This window comes from Alligator sinensis, unplaced genomic scaffold, assembly GCF_000455745.1.
Source record: "Alligator sinensis unplaced genomic scaffold, ASM45574v1 scaffold140_1, whole genome shotgun sequence".
Taxonomy (NCBI): domain Eukaryota; kingdom Metazoa; phylum Chordata; order Crocodylia; family Alligatoridae; genus Alligator; species Alligator sinensis.
This window is the reverse complement of record NW_005841836.1, coordinates 4,147,733-4,161,115: the sequence shown is the minus strand read 5'-3', so window position 1 is coordinate 4,161,115 and position 13,383 is coordinate 4,147,733. Positions and strand designations below refer to the sequence as shown.

Sequence of the window (13,383 nt, the reverse complement as noted above, 5' to 3'; positions counted from 1 at the left end):
AAAAAAAGGGGGGGGGGGGGGGGGGGTCTCTGATTTTTAATTAGGGCATCATTGATGGGCACCCCAATTTTTTTTGCAGACCCTCCCACCCCCAAGAGTCAAAGTGTAATTCGAACCCTGGGACTACGTGACCTCCTGAAGTCCCTTCCAACTCTAATTTCTATTATTCTTCTCCTTCCTTTATATCCATGTGGTTATTCACTAGCCTAAAAGTGATTTTACGTAAGTGTTGCTCCTATCCCTGAACTCTTTGCCAATGGAAGAAGCAAAACTGGGCCCCAGATCAGTTTGTTAACCCTTAATGCCCTAAAGTTTAGGTTTGTAAATTCAGTATAGGTTAAAGATAGGTGCAGTGTCCATCCTGTAACAACCCCCAGCTGTTTATTGAGGAGCATCTTACCATAGGCCAACAGGGAACCCTGTCAAAACTAGGGAGGATTCCAAATACAAGTTTCTGTTAACAAAGATACAGCTGTAGGTTGTACTTTTAAAGTTTTACTATAATTTGAATTGAAAAACAGAGAGCATGTGCACACCCCGAGGGGCCAAGACTAGGCTCCCAATAGTGGCTGATGACAAGTTGCAATAGCCATGGAGGCTAGGGCAAGGAGGGGATTTGTCCAGCTTCAGCAAGTTCATTTGGATCTGGTGTTTGGAGGGGAGGGAAATCTTGAAGTCATCCCCATGTGGTGGAATGAAAAGAGCAATAATCCCATTTCCTCCTCCCTCCCCCACCACAACCCTAGGGATCCATTTTGAATCATTAGGCTACTTTTCCCTTAGCCATTGGTCAAGTGACCCCTTGGTGTGCTCTTCTGGGATGAAAGAAACTTGCCGTCCTGGTAAGATGATTCAAAGATGGTAAGAGCTCTCCACCATTGTCAGAGCAGAGCAGGTAATGAAGGTGGAGAAGGAAAAAACCAAAACAAACTCTACAACTGTTTCAGAGATTGCCAAGATCTCAAAAACAACAGTATCACAACCTTAATACTACATTTTTGCTTGAATTATATGTGGTGGGTGGGAAATGAATATATGTTCAAAACTCTTCTTTTTTTTTTTCCCCGGCAGAAATTAAGTAGATAATATCACAATGATTTCTTCAAATGAATATGGGGCCAGCTCTTGGGAGCTCAGCATCTTAGTTGATCACCAGTATGAAGAAGAGCAAAGAGAATTTACGCTTCAGGTCTCAGGAGATCTTCATATTGGTGGAGTGATGCTCAAATTAGTAGAACAAATGAGTAAGTGAGGATTTTTTAAATCTTGCATGCTATTATCACATTTCTATGTGCAACTCCACCTTTCCCCAGAAGTACAATGCTCTGTTATCTTTCTCATTTCCTCATTTCTAAATGATATGCTGCAGTTCCCAGTTGGTACTTGAATTTTCCCTTCGGTTCAAAGTTCTTTGGGTTAGGAGCTACCTTTTAAAAAGCTTTCCATTTGTACTGCACCTAGCATGGCGAGATCTTGGTCCATGAGTGGGGACAGGCTAATTGGAAAGCCTGAAGTTAGTCAGTGCCTCCCTTGTTGCTTTCTTTTCTAGATGGCCTGAAAAATCTAGAACATGGCAGCTGGGTAGGCACAGACTAATGTTTTCTGGCTTTCCAAGAGACTTTGTATAGGGTAACATGAGAAAACAGACAATTAGTGATGGGCAATTCAAAGGATAAGTGGGAATAGTTGGAATTTAACTTAATGCTAATGTAGGGGAAGCAACTTGTCACGGGGAGTCTTTTGGAAGGGTTTGTTGTTCTCTGTATTAGCACTTGGGGTCCTTATGATCAGAACCCTCTGTGCTAGACACTGTATACATGCAGTGGGAGGGAGATCTAGAGGACAGAGAGACTTTACACACTCCATTGATAAGACCAACAGAAAGTTAAACAGAAGTATTGTAATTTCATACACACACAGCTAGTCAATGTTACTACAAACACTAGAACCCAAGTCCTGGTCTGCTGCCTTAGCTGGTGAGCCAAGCAGCCTACTAAAATAATCCCTGCAACATTGATCTTGCAAAAAGAAGTTCCATGTAGACCAAGAGGGTAGCAGAGTTTAGAGTAAATGGCATAAGAAGACAATGTGCTCCCTGCATTTCAGATACAGTAGTTCCTTTCACCAGTCACCACAAGAATTATTCCAGGGTGGCCAGACTAGCCACAAACCAAGATCTTAATACAACCAAGCCCCTTGGGGCACAAAAAGAAGATTGTGCATACCCCAAAGTCAGTGATCTGCAGAGTGCCCTATTTCCCTTATTCTAGGGCCACATGAGACTTATGAATCCTGTTCCTAACAACCCATGGATTATTCTTTCCCAGAATGTAATGCTTTACAGACCATACATCATCAGATCTAGAGGTCTTGTTATTGATCACTACCAGGCCCTGCCTTTGCCATGCTTTTCAAACCTGAATGCATTTGGCTTTGCATTTCTAATCATTGCACTACACAGCTCAGATTTAAAGTAACTAAAGTAGAACATTTTACACACATGAGGTTTTATCAAGGCACTGCTACTTGATCTTTGACTATTTCTGCTTCTACAGTTGCCATGTAGAGAGGTTCGGCCATTAGAAGCAAGGAGGGCTTTAAACTAAGTTTGAAGAGGATTGGTGATAAGATTCCAGAAGAGAGTACAAAAGAGGTACCTAATGACTTACGTCATAGGGCAGAAGTCTGGTGGGGAAGACATTGTAGTTGCCTTTGTCCCCCAAGGCCATAAACAGGGCTTACCAGACAAGCTGCCATGCTGCTGTGCTCAAGGCAGACATTGAAGAGGTCTATGCACAAGTGCTAAGGACTTCTAGGAAATAGACAAGACAGATGGAGGATGGGAAAAAAGCATCATCATCCTTCATTTTACCAGCTTGCCTAAGGTTACATAGACCTCACATCTTCTAAACCCGCATCCTTGGCCTTGGAGGTCACTTAATTGCTGCATGGAAAATAGGAATGCACGGACAAAGCCTTCCTACTTTCTTCACACTCCCTAACAGCATAGCCCAGTTCGGTAGTGCTCTGGCCTGTTTTCCTCCTGGGAGTTTCAGCTGATCTTCCTTGCAGGCAAATGTGCCTTAAACCTCAAGCCAACTCACAGGACAGCCCTCACTTCATCCCTCCCTTTTCAGGAGGGCTCAAAGTCCAAGGTGAACAAGCAGCAGCAAACTCTTTCTCTCACACTCTGCAAAGTACAAAAAAAGGAGGAGAAAAGCTCTACAAACACACAAAACTCTTCCATTGCACCAGGACTCCAGCAAAACTAAGTGAGTCACTAGCAGCTACATGAGGCAGTTACCCTTTGCCAGGCCTACCTTTCCCCAGGGAGGCTCTGAGAGGAGCTAGTCCTCAGTACCTGACCCCAGCCAGTCTGCTTACTATCACAGTACATACCAAAAGATCTATTCAGTCTCCCAAGCAGAGGCTAACTAGGCTGGGCACCTCCCTAGAAGACTCAGGTGTTTGGGGCAGGGGGAGGGAGCTGATTAGGCCTCCAGCAATCATTAACTCTTTCCTGACTCAGGAGGTGGGGGGATGAGAATAGGATGGAATTCAACGCAGACAAGTGCAGGGTACTGCATCTAGGGAGAAGGAACCAGCAACACACCTGTAGGCTGGGGAACACCCTTCTCAACAACACAGTGGTGGAAAGGGATCTTGGAGTCATTGTTGACTCCAGGATGGACATGAGCCACCATTATGAGGAAGCAGTCAGTAAGGCTAACCGCACCTTGTCATGCATCTACAGATGCATCAAGAGCAGGTCCAGGGAGGTGATCCTTCCCCTCTATGTGGCGCTGGTCAGGCCACAGTTGGAGTACTGCATCCAGTTCTGGGCACTGCACTTCAAGAGGGATGTGGCTAACCTTGAGAGGCTCCAGAGGAGGGCCACTCACATGGTCAGGGGGCAGTAAACCAGGCCCTACTAAGATAGACTAAAGGGCCTGACTCTATTCAACCTTCACAAGAGAAGACTGAGAGGGGATCTGGTGGTCATCTATAAACTCACCGGGGGGACCAGCAGAAAACAGGTGACGCTCTGTTCCCCCGGGCACCACCTGGGATAACAAGGAATAACGGCCACAAATTGATTGAGAGCAGGTTCAGTCTTGATATCAGGAGGCGTTACTTTACGGTTAGGGCTGCCAGCCTCTGGATTGGGCTCCCAAGGGAGGTGGTGCTCTCCCCTACCTTGGGGGTCTTCAAGAGGAGGTTGGATAGATATCTGGCTGGGGTATTATGATCCCAGCACTTGTTCCTGCCCAGGGCAGGGGTTCGGACCTGATGATCTGTTCCAGTCCCTTCTGACCCTAGAAACTATGAAACTATGAGGTTTCTACAACCTATTACAGACTAATAATAATGTCTTTCTCCCACCTTTTGTCTTAGTTATTTTGGTATTGCCTTCACAGCAGTTAACCAGAGGGATCAAAATTAGGCCTCTATGTCTTGGTTAGCCTAGCTTAGGTGTGAGCAGCTGCCATGCAAAGCTGTGTCTGAATGTGTGTGTCCTCACTGATGCTGGAGTCACTCGTGTGTTTTGCTAGGACTTTGGAACTTGTCTCTGGTTTGTAGCACAGTAGCAAGCTGAGCCATGCAGTGATTCTTTCCCATTAATTGTGGGACCACTTTTTCATCCTTTGGGGCAAAAACACCCTCCATTATGAGGTAGAGTAAAAGCCCTGTTATCCGGCATTTTACTAACCAGCATTTCTATTAACCGGAATTTCCGGCCATCCGGCCATGAAAGGGGACTGGCGGGGGCAGGGGGAGCTCGCATGTGGTGGCCTCTGCCACCACCCTGCACTGCTGCTGCTCCATGTGCAGCCACCACCACCTCCCTCACTCCGTGTGCAGCTGGAAACCCCTGTGCTTCACGTAACTGGCATTTTAAGATTATCAACACCCCCCCCATTCCCCACTCATGTTGGAAAACAGGGTTTTTACTGTACTAGGAAAATGCACATTACCCTATTTTAATGCACACTGAATAAATTGCATTTTTTTATTGACACTTTAACACTCATTAAAGTGGGCTCTGCACATTAAAATGCACATGTAGACACACCCAGTGAATTTAAAGATAATTCTTTGAGACCAGGACCATCTCTTACTAGGGCTTGCACAATAGGGCCATAATCTCAGTCATCATTCCTCACTGTTCCGCAACTGCAAAATATTAGTATCATTAATTACTCCTAGTTGGCAGACCCGTTTTTCAAAACAAGTATCTTGAGATGATCAGCCTTCCAGTATATTCATGATCATGCAGGTTGAATTACTTCAATTTTATGTTCCCCTTAGATTTATCACAGGATTGGTCAGACTATGCTCTCTGGTGGGAGCAAAAAAAATGTTGGCTTCTGAAAACCCATTGGACTTTGGATAAGTACGGGGTGCAGGCAGATGCTAAGCTGCTGTTTACTAACCAGCACAAAATGCTGCGCCTTCGCTTGCCAAACATGAAGACCGTGAGGCTAAAAGCAAGCTTCTCTTCTGTGGTGTTCAAGGCTGTCAGTGACATCTGCAAGACCCTCAGTAAGTGAAACTGTATCTCTTGCTGTATTGGAATTTCAGCACTTCAGCAGTCTTATTTGTTGGGTGCCTTGCTTTAATGAGTCTCTGCTCATGCAAAAATCCTGTTTAGCTCAGAGATATTGGATGGAATCCCCAATTGCAAGTACATTCCTTTTTTAACTGAGCCTAGGTCTTTATCTTCTGTACCCACCCCAAGTCACTTACCTAGTTGTTCTCAGCCCTTATAAATCTTTGATCCAAATTAAATCAGAAATGTCTCCCGTGGCACACATGGGTGCTGGTCAGTGACACTTCAGGATGGCTTTCTGGAGTTCTCTGTCCATGTAGAGCTGAACAAATGCCTTGAACAGATTTAGCCTTGTTTTCCTTTCATACCGGTTTTATAGTACGGTGACACCAGTGGCCTAAATGAGACAGAAAACAATATGGCGCGTTATTTTCACTTCTTCTTGTGAGTCAGTTTTGTCTAAACAAGGAACACGTGCTTCACAGCATACCAGCTTCTTTGTGTAGACAAGCCTTTAGTGCTTGAGAAATGTATAACACTCTTTAAACCAGGGTATACAACCTGCTTCCCCACTCAATCCTATCAGTATGGTATACCACTGAGTCATGACATCCCTTGTTTTCCAATGACAGTTCTTTTCCAAACAGCGATTAGCAGTATTTTTGAAATATGCCAGATCTCTGGTGGATGTGTCCAACAAAATTAAAACTGAGGCTGTGGCATTCTCCAAAATCCTCTCATTTGAGAGTATACATAATCCCTGTTTTAATGTAGATCTTCTAGAAATTAACCCATTAACACACTCAACTTCATAAAGTCACTGCAAACCATATTAACTACAGTTTAGTTTTTAATTCAGTCTTTTAGCATTGGATTGTAAAAAAGGTAATGTGTCTTTATTACATTTAGCAACTGTAATGAACTGGCACCATAACTGTTCAACCAGCCTTTGGCTGTATTCAGTATTTCTACCTACAAAAATATTTACAGGGTTCCTGTATTAATCCAGCTTCAAAAATGGTTGCATGAATGAATCAAATGATATGATGTTTCTTAGTTTATGAAGGATATTCTTGTATTATAGCAAGCAAAGTACAAGCTATACAACTGCATACGTGCTTGATATAATATTGCTGATATAGTCTAGATGGGGCCTGAACATCAAAAAGAATAGTATTTAATAGGGAAATAAAATGGCTGCGCTTCAGATATAGTGGGGGTTAGTTCTGTTCTCAATTCTGAAGATGCAAGCCACTCTGTTTAAGTCAGTGTAGTCAAAGGTGGTTGCATGGGTGTTAGTGAGAAAAGAATCTGTTCCTTGATATGTTGAAATGCAGTTAAATACAGAAAGAGGACTAAATCCTAGAAAACTCCACCTCCAGAGCACAAAGGCTTTGGCAACTCTAGCTGTCACTTGGATTTACAGTTGGTCTGTGGGTGCTTTTGTAGAGCTGTGAGGTGGGATTCAGGCATATGTCCCAAGTGAGGTTGCCATGTGGCCTTTACTATACCTGATTTTTACTACCTGATTTAATACCTGATTTTGTTTTTTTAATACCTGATTTTTTTGCCTTAATTTCTAAACTCTTCTTGTAGATATTAGACGGTCAGAAGAACTCTCCTTATTGAAGCAATCAGAAGACACTTTGAAAAAGAAAAAGAAAAAGGACAAAAACAATAAGGAACCAGTCATAGAAGATATTTTAAACTTGACCAACTCTCCAGTGAGTTCAGGATCTCCAGGTAACAAAAGCCCAGATAATTTTAGTCGCCTGATTTTAAAAAAAGAAAGACTGCAAGGCTCACAAAGATTGTAAGACTAAGGCAGGGAAAACTATTCTTTATGTTGTGCAGCTAAAATGGAAAGAGACATGGAGGCTTAATAAGGATTAGAGGAATATGGGGTAGTGTTGACTTAAAATCTAGCCAATATTAGAAATGAACTGAAAGTGCTAACAGGTCTCACCTCCACCCCCCACTGAGTTTGTGAATATGAAACCACACTTTCCTGGGTTGTTGTTTTGTTTTTTTTTTAATTCTCTTCCCCTATTGCCATGTGTAATTCCCATGCAAAAAGGTACTTGACTGAGACCATGATCTTCAAACAGTATCTTCTGCTGCATTTTGGGGATATATGTGCAACCTTGGAATGCTCAGTGATTTGGGCAGACTGCAAGGAAGAGAAGGAAAAGGGTGATCTTTAATAACCCTTTATATTCCAGACAAATCTCAATGGAATTCCAGGGGAAAAAAGAAAAAGCACTGCTTGTCTGCTGCCTGATATTAAAGGCCAGCTACAAACAGTGGAGGTGTGGAAGCCTAAAGCAACATTTAAGAATCTTTTATAATGGACAGTGGTTGGTAGCTTAACTAGTGGTCGCTACCAGCTCCCATTGGAATAACACATTACTGTTTTATCTTGCAGCAAGTCCTGGCTTATACAGTAAAACCATGACTCCCATTTATGACCCTGTCAATGGAACACCAGCTTCTGCTACAATTACATGGTTCAGTGACAGCCCCCTGACTGAGCAGAACTGCAGAATCCTTGCCTTCAGCCCTCCCAATTGTCCTCCAGAAGTGCTGGCTGAAATGTACCAACCACGGACCTTAGCTGACAAAGCCAAACTCAGTGCAGGGTAAGGCTGCATCTCTTGGGTATCTGAGCTGGCTGAATAAGGGTAGCAGTAATCCAGCTGTTTAAGACAAGAGACAGAGCATTTGAAAATTAGGCTTTTTAATTTGTCTCATGTCCTTTTTTGCCTTCTGTGATGTTTTTGTTATCGTGATTTTATATAAAGTGACTTCCAGTGTAATTGTAAAAGGAATGGGACTGCATTTCTTGGTTAGACCCACAGAAAATCACTGAAGCAAATAGCATCATGTTGGTGAAACTAAAAGGAGAATTTGGCCCTGTGTCTATTAACAATACCTCTTCACACTGAGAATATGGACAAACAATGTACAGAATCAAAGGAAGACAAAAGTCCCCACAATCTGTACCAATCTGACCACGGGGTAAAATTCCTTTTTGAGCCAAAACATGGTGATCAGTCTGAGTCTGAGCAAAAGGGCAAGACCTGGCAAGACAGGGACCTCTGGATTTTAGCACCAGCAGGAGTACTGGCACACCCCAGTCAATATCCTCAGGCTAATAACTGTCTATGGTAAGCGGAGGCTAAACTGCAGTAGCTTGAGTCCTCACTGAGAGAAGGGTTACTCATCATGGTGTCAGCTTTCAGTTACTATGGGATAAGTGTGCATACAGCCCATTACAGTGGAACAACTGATAACTGTATGCATGGTGCTAGCTGATGTATTAGCACAAAATGAGCTGCCACAAACCAGTCTATCTTCTGTGAATCAGACACAGAACAGGATGCGTAGCACACTCTGTTGTCATCCATAGAGGAGGCTGTAAGTATTCACAGCTGTCAGCTTGAGAACCTAGATCTTGTTCTTAAGTGGTAGTTGCTCATAGTTGGAGCTCTGAAGATCCCTGGTTTGGTTCCCAGTATCAGCAGTCATATAAGTGGGCACGGTTATAGTAGATGCATCCTCTCTGGATAAGGCATAGGTTGTGATGCTATATGTACACACCTAGACCTCAGCCCTGAACCTAGAACAGGCACAAGCATGCCAGAGCTTGCTTGCTCTTCCCTAGCATTGTAACACACAATAAGCCATTCCACCACTCTTGTTCTTCAGTGCAAATCAGTATCTGGACTAAACAGTGGAATTCTACAGGCATAGGATGAAGGCCACAGCTGGCAAATTCTCATCAGTCAGATCTACAAAGATCACTACAATGCTCTCCCTTTTCTGGCTCTTTAGCACCAGCAAACCCTGATGATCTCGCGAGGTCCCTTCCAGCCCTAAAGTCTATGAAATCTATGAAAAGCTATTCCTAAGGCTTTGATGTTGGTGCCAATGCTTGATAAGATGATATAAGAGTTCTTAGTATAAAGACCTTATTGGGATCTGTAGTCCAAATAGCTGACCTAGTGTATATTGACAATGTTCCTGACTATACTCTTTAAGTAGTCTACACAAGAACCAGTTTAGCAAGGGAACCCAAAATAGGCTTTTTGCTAATAAGTTGAAGTACAATATAGAAGTGTGTCTATGTGTTGTGCACAAGAGAGTGATGCTGTCCATACAGCATAAGAAGAAACAAAAGGTAGTAAGGTTTTTCTTTACTAGAAAGTAATGGTTTTGTTTTTCTAAATTTTGAGTGTTGCACAGGTGTGGAGATGTCTGAACATTCTGGGGTTCAGTAGGGGATTTAGATATTTTTGTGGAAGGCAACAATAGCCAAAGTTATAAAATACAGTAAAAGCTAAAATAAGCATGATTTTTGGAAGGGTTAAAGACCTCCTAAGTACAGAGGGGTCAGGAGGAAACTTTCCTTGTGGGGGGGGAGGGAAGAGTCATTTCAGAGGTACCTGCTGCAGGGTTTTTGCTATCTTCTTCTGTAGCAGCTGACTCAGGCCTTTGGCAGAAGGAGGATCTGAAGCTCCACGGACTGCTGGTCTGAGCCTCTCTGGTAACTGTTTCTACATTAAAAACACTTTAATAAATAGACAAGCATTCAAAAATGCACACTTCGTGAGCTCTATGAGTTTTGCCTGTACTTGTAGAAGCCAAAGCTGCCAATTCTTGCTGTCATTACCTAATTTGTCACTTTGTGTGTGCAGTTGTTCTCTCTGCCCGGTTGAATTCATGTGGGTTTTTTCCCCCCTCCAGCTGGCTAGATTCATCCCGGTCACTGATGGAACAAGGCATCCAGGAAGATGATCAGCTTTTCTTACGCTTTAAATACTACACTTTCTTTGATTTGAATCCAAAAGTAAGAGGCTGTTAAGCCTGTCATTCTGTTGCTTGGTTTTGTTTGCCTGCTGTCAAAGCTGCAGCACAAATATTTTGGGTTTTAGTTAGGAATCCCAATTTAAGGGCCACTTACAGTGCTAGTATCAAGCAATTCCTGTTTCTCCCAGATTGTTCAGCTAAGGCCGTGTCCTCAAAACGTGGCAGGACAACTCAGTCTTTCCTGGAGGAATGACCAATCCCACTCTAATGTAGTAAATGAAAAGACGCCTGTTGGCCTCACTCAGTGTCACTTTGGAGGTCAAACAGGCAAAGAGCAGTGTCTTATTTTTCCCACATCCTCCTATACTTCTGTTAGGTTCATGGTGGGAAGCCCTACCTTCTTCTGGGTTCTTGTTTTCTGTGCCGCATGATAAACCTTCACAGCTGATATCTGCTCCCCAACCACCTTCTACTCAATTCAGAAGGCTCCATCCCCTCAGCAACAGCTGGTTAAGGAGAGAGAGCCCACTTAGAGCAGAGGTAGTGCTCTGAGTGGGTGTCATGCCAGGCTGCTTAGCTCCAGCTGGGCTCAGAGCTTCTCTATTTCCTGTATTTTGTTCAACTGGGTCATCAAGAAATATTGGTGTAAAGTCTACAAAAACACTTAAGTGGTTTAGGAGACTAAGTTCCATTTCCAAAACTGACTTCCAAGGAGACCCTGGCTCCCAAGGCTCCAATCAATATGGGTGCCCAGGCATTCAAACCATTATGGAAATGAGCTGGAGCCAGGCGCCTATTTGGTTTTGAGGGTCTGGGCCTAAGTGACTTCTGATAGAGGTTCCTAAGTCACATGCATGCTCTTTTAAATTTCTCCCATGGTCGTTTGCATTTCTTTTGATAGCTGCGTAGAGATTTTAGTAAGTCAAGGGGTCTTTTGCTTTCTGGGGGATGCTTTTTGGGTTGTTTGTTTGTATGTTTGTTGCAGAAATGAATTTGGTGCAAAATGGCAAAGCTCTATTGTGAATTGTAGCTTACCTGATTCACAGAACCTGAAGTTCTGGCCCTGCTTTGCCAGTTGTGAACTTTGATAAACAGCAGCATGCCTTCTACTCAAATTAAAATGTGGGTTAAAGTCTGATCCCACTGAAGTCATTGAGTGTTTTGCCATGGACTTCAAAGTGATCAACATTTCATTTATCGTCTCATATTATTGAGGAGTCTTTCATGAACTAAGGTTACACTATATCTCTCTTTCTGATGCAGTATGATGCTGTACGAATAAACCAACTCTATGAACAAGCCCGGTGGGCCATCCTATTAGAAGAAATTGACTGCACAGAGGAAGAATTGTTGATCTTTGCTGCACTGCAGGCATGTACTTGATCTGAGTTGCAAAACCAGTTTTCTCAGGAGGAGCAGATGCAAGCTAGGACAGGAATGTGATAGAAAGAGTGAGGCCTAACAGTTCTGCTCTAGTTGTCCTTTGCTCTTGTGCTTACATTTGCTTTGTGATAGAAGCCTAGGTTCTGTAAAGCATTTGACACTCAGATTAAAACAGTGTACCTCACTTACATCTGCCTTTTCTCACCCTTTATTAATATTTGCTAAAGCAGCTATAACTGCATTAAGTCAGAACTCTGTGCTTTCATTTGCAGAAGGCATTTGATCAGTTAGCTGCAATACAGAATGAAACTTTAATAACTGTTGGTTTTGGAGGGAGTTGTTATACAAGTGTTGCTTTATGTCACAGCTGTTATCCCCATGACAAGTTAACCAAAGCGCTTATATGCTGACAGTACAACAATCTGCAAAATACCAAAAATGTAGGGCCAGCATGAAATACATTTGAGTTTAATATGAAAATTAACTATAGGAAGGATACAGTGGTAGTCACAGGGCAGATTCATGAAAGTGGCTACTGCAATGCAAATAAGACCACCCTTCCTTTTAAATATGAATGAAGCTGCCACAGATTTCAAAATTTGCCATATTAACCTGCCACAGCATCTGGCTGTTGAATTTAGATCTGGTTTTTGCTTTATATGGACAGACAATATAGCAAGGGTAAGACTCTTAGCAGCTAAGCCATTCTGACAGCATGTAGGCTGGTAGACTTATGCAGCAGACACCAAGCAAACATTTTAGTGATAACTACATTAGAAATTCCATACAGTCAATAAAAATTCCATCTCAATCTCCTCATTGCAGGACCCCCTCCAACATAGACCAAGCCCTAGAAAAATGAGTCATACTGTTTTCATATTCTTTGATTGCACATCCCAAGCTAATATTTAGATTGTGTTTGAAATGGACTAGCCCTTTTCAAGTCCAGCTCTTTGTATTGTATTACAGTACCATGTAAGCAAGCTATCTTTATCATCAGAGGCACAAGACTTCACACACGACTCAGAAGTAGATGAAGTGGAAGCTGCACTTTCCAATCTGGAAGTAACATTGGAAGGTGGAAAAACAAACAGCATTTTGGTATGTAATTCTGTGTGTTAAGCCTGCTTTCACTGAAGCCACTGAACCAAACACTTTAGCTTAGGTCCTCATAGCTTTGGTAAGAAAGCAGGCCTCAATGAATGCAACAGATATTTGGAAAATATTTTGTACTAAAATTATTCTTGATTATTCCTAGGAGGACATTACTGATATTCCAAAACTTGCAGATCATCTCAGATTATTTAGGTAGGTAAAAAAAAAAAATAATGATAGAACAAAACCCAAATGTAGATTCTTCTAATTTGAAACATTTATAACTTGGTCCAAATAATGCCTGTCCTGATTGGAGAAGATTATGGAAGGAATTAAGTAATTCCCCACTAATGTTTCTTTTTCTTTCTGTGTTTAAGCCAGTCTTCAGCGGATATACTCATCATAGTTAGTGTCAAGAAAACTATCCAGATTTAGGTCTGTTGAAGAGCTGACTAATTATAGGTAATTCAACTAGTGGACATTTTTTCTTCAAAACTTTTTGTTGACAAAACTTTACCATTTTTTCTTAATGCAAGTTTCCCTAC

At 42.4% G+C, this 13,383-nt stretch overlaps 1 protein-coding gene across 2 annotated transcripts in view; it reads left to right on the top strand.

The window, feature by feature from the left end:
* The window catches only part of FERMT1 (fermitin family member 1), a 34,485-nt gene that overhangs the window by 589 nt on the left and 20,513 nt on the right, over window positions 1-13,383 (top strand). Inside the window, exons 2-10 of one of the 2 annotated variants that reach the window (XM_006015440.2) lie at window positions 80-222; window positions 1,072-1,244; window positions 5,311-5,544; window positions 7,148-7,294; window positions 7,977-8,190; window positions 10,298-10,400; window positions 11,624-11,731; window positions 12,713-12,844; window positions 13,002-13,051. In XM_006015440.2, the coding sequence (XP_006015502.1) occupies window positions 1,094-1,244; window positions 5,311-5,544; window positions 7,148-7,294; window positions 7,977-8,190; window positions 10,298-10,400; window positions 11,624-11,731; window positions 12,713-12,844; window positions 13,002-13,051 (1,139 nt within the window). In that variant the 5' untranslated portion in view covers window positions 80-222; window positions 1,072-1,093. The remainder of the gene's footprint in view (window positions 1-79; window positions 223-1,071; window positions 1,245-5,310; window positions 5,545-7,147; window positions 7,295-7,976; window positions 8,191-10,297; window positions 10,401-11,623; window positions 11,732-12,712; window positions 12,845-13,001; window positions 13,052-13,383) is intronic. The other variant, XM_006015439.1, reaches the window with a different exon arrangement.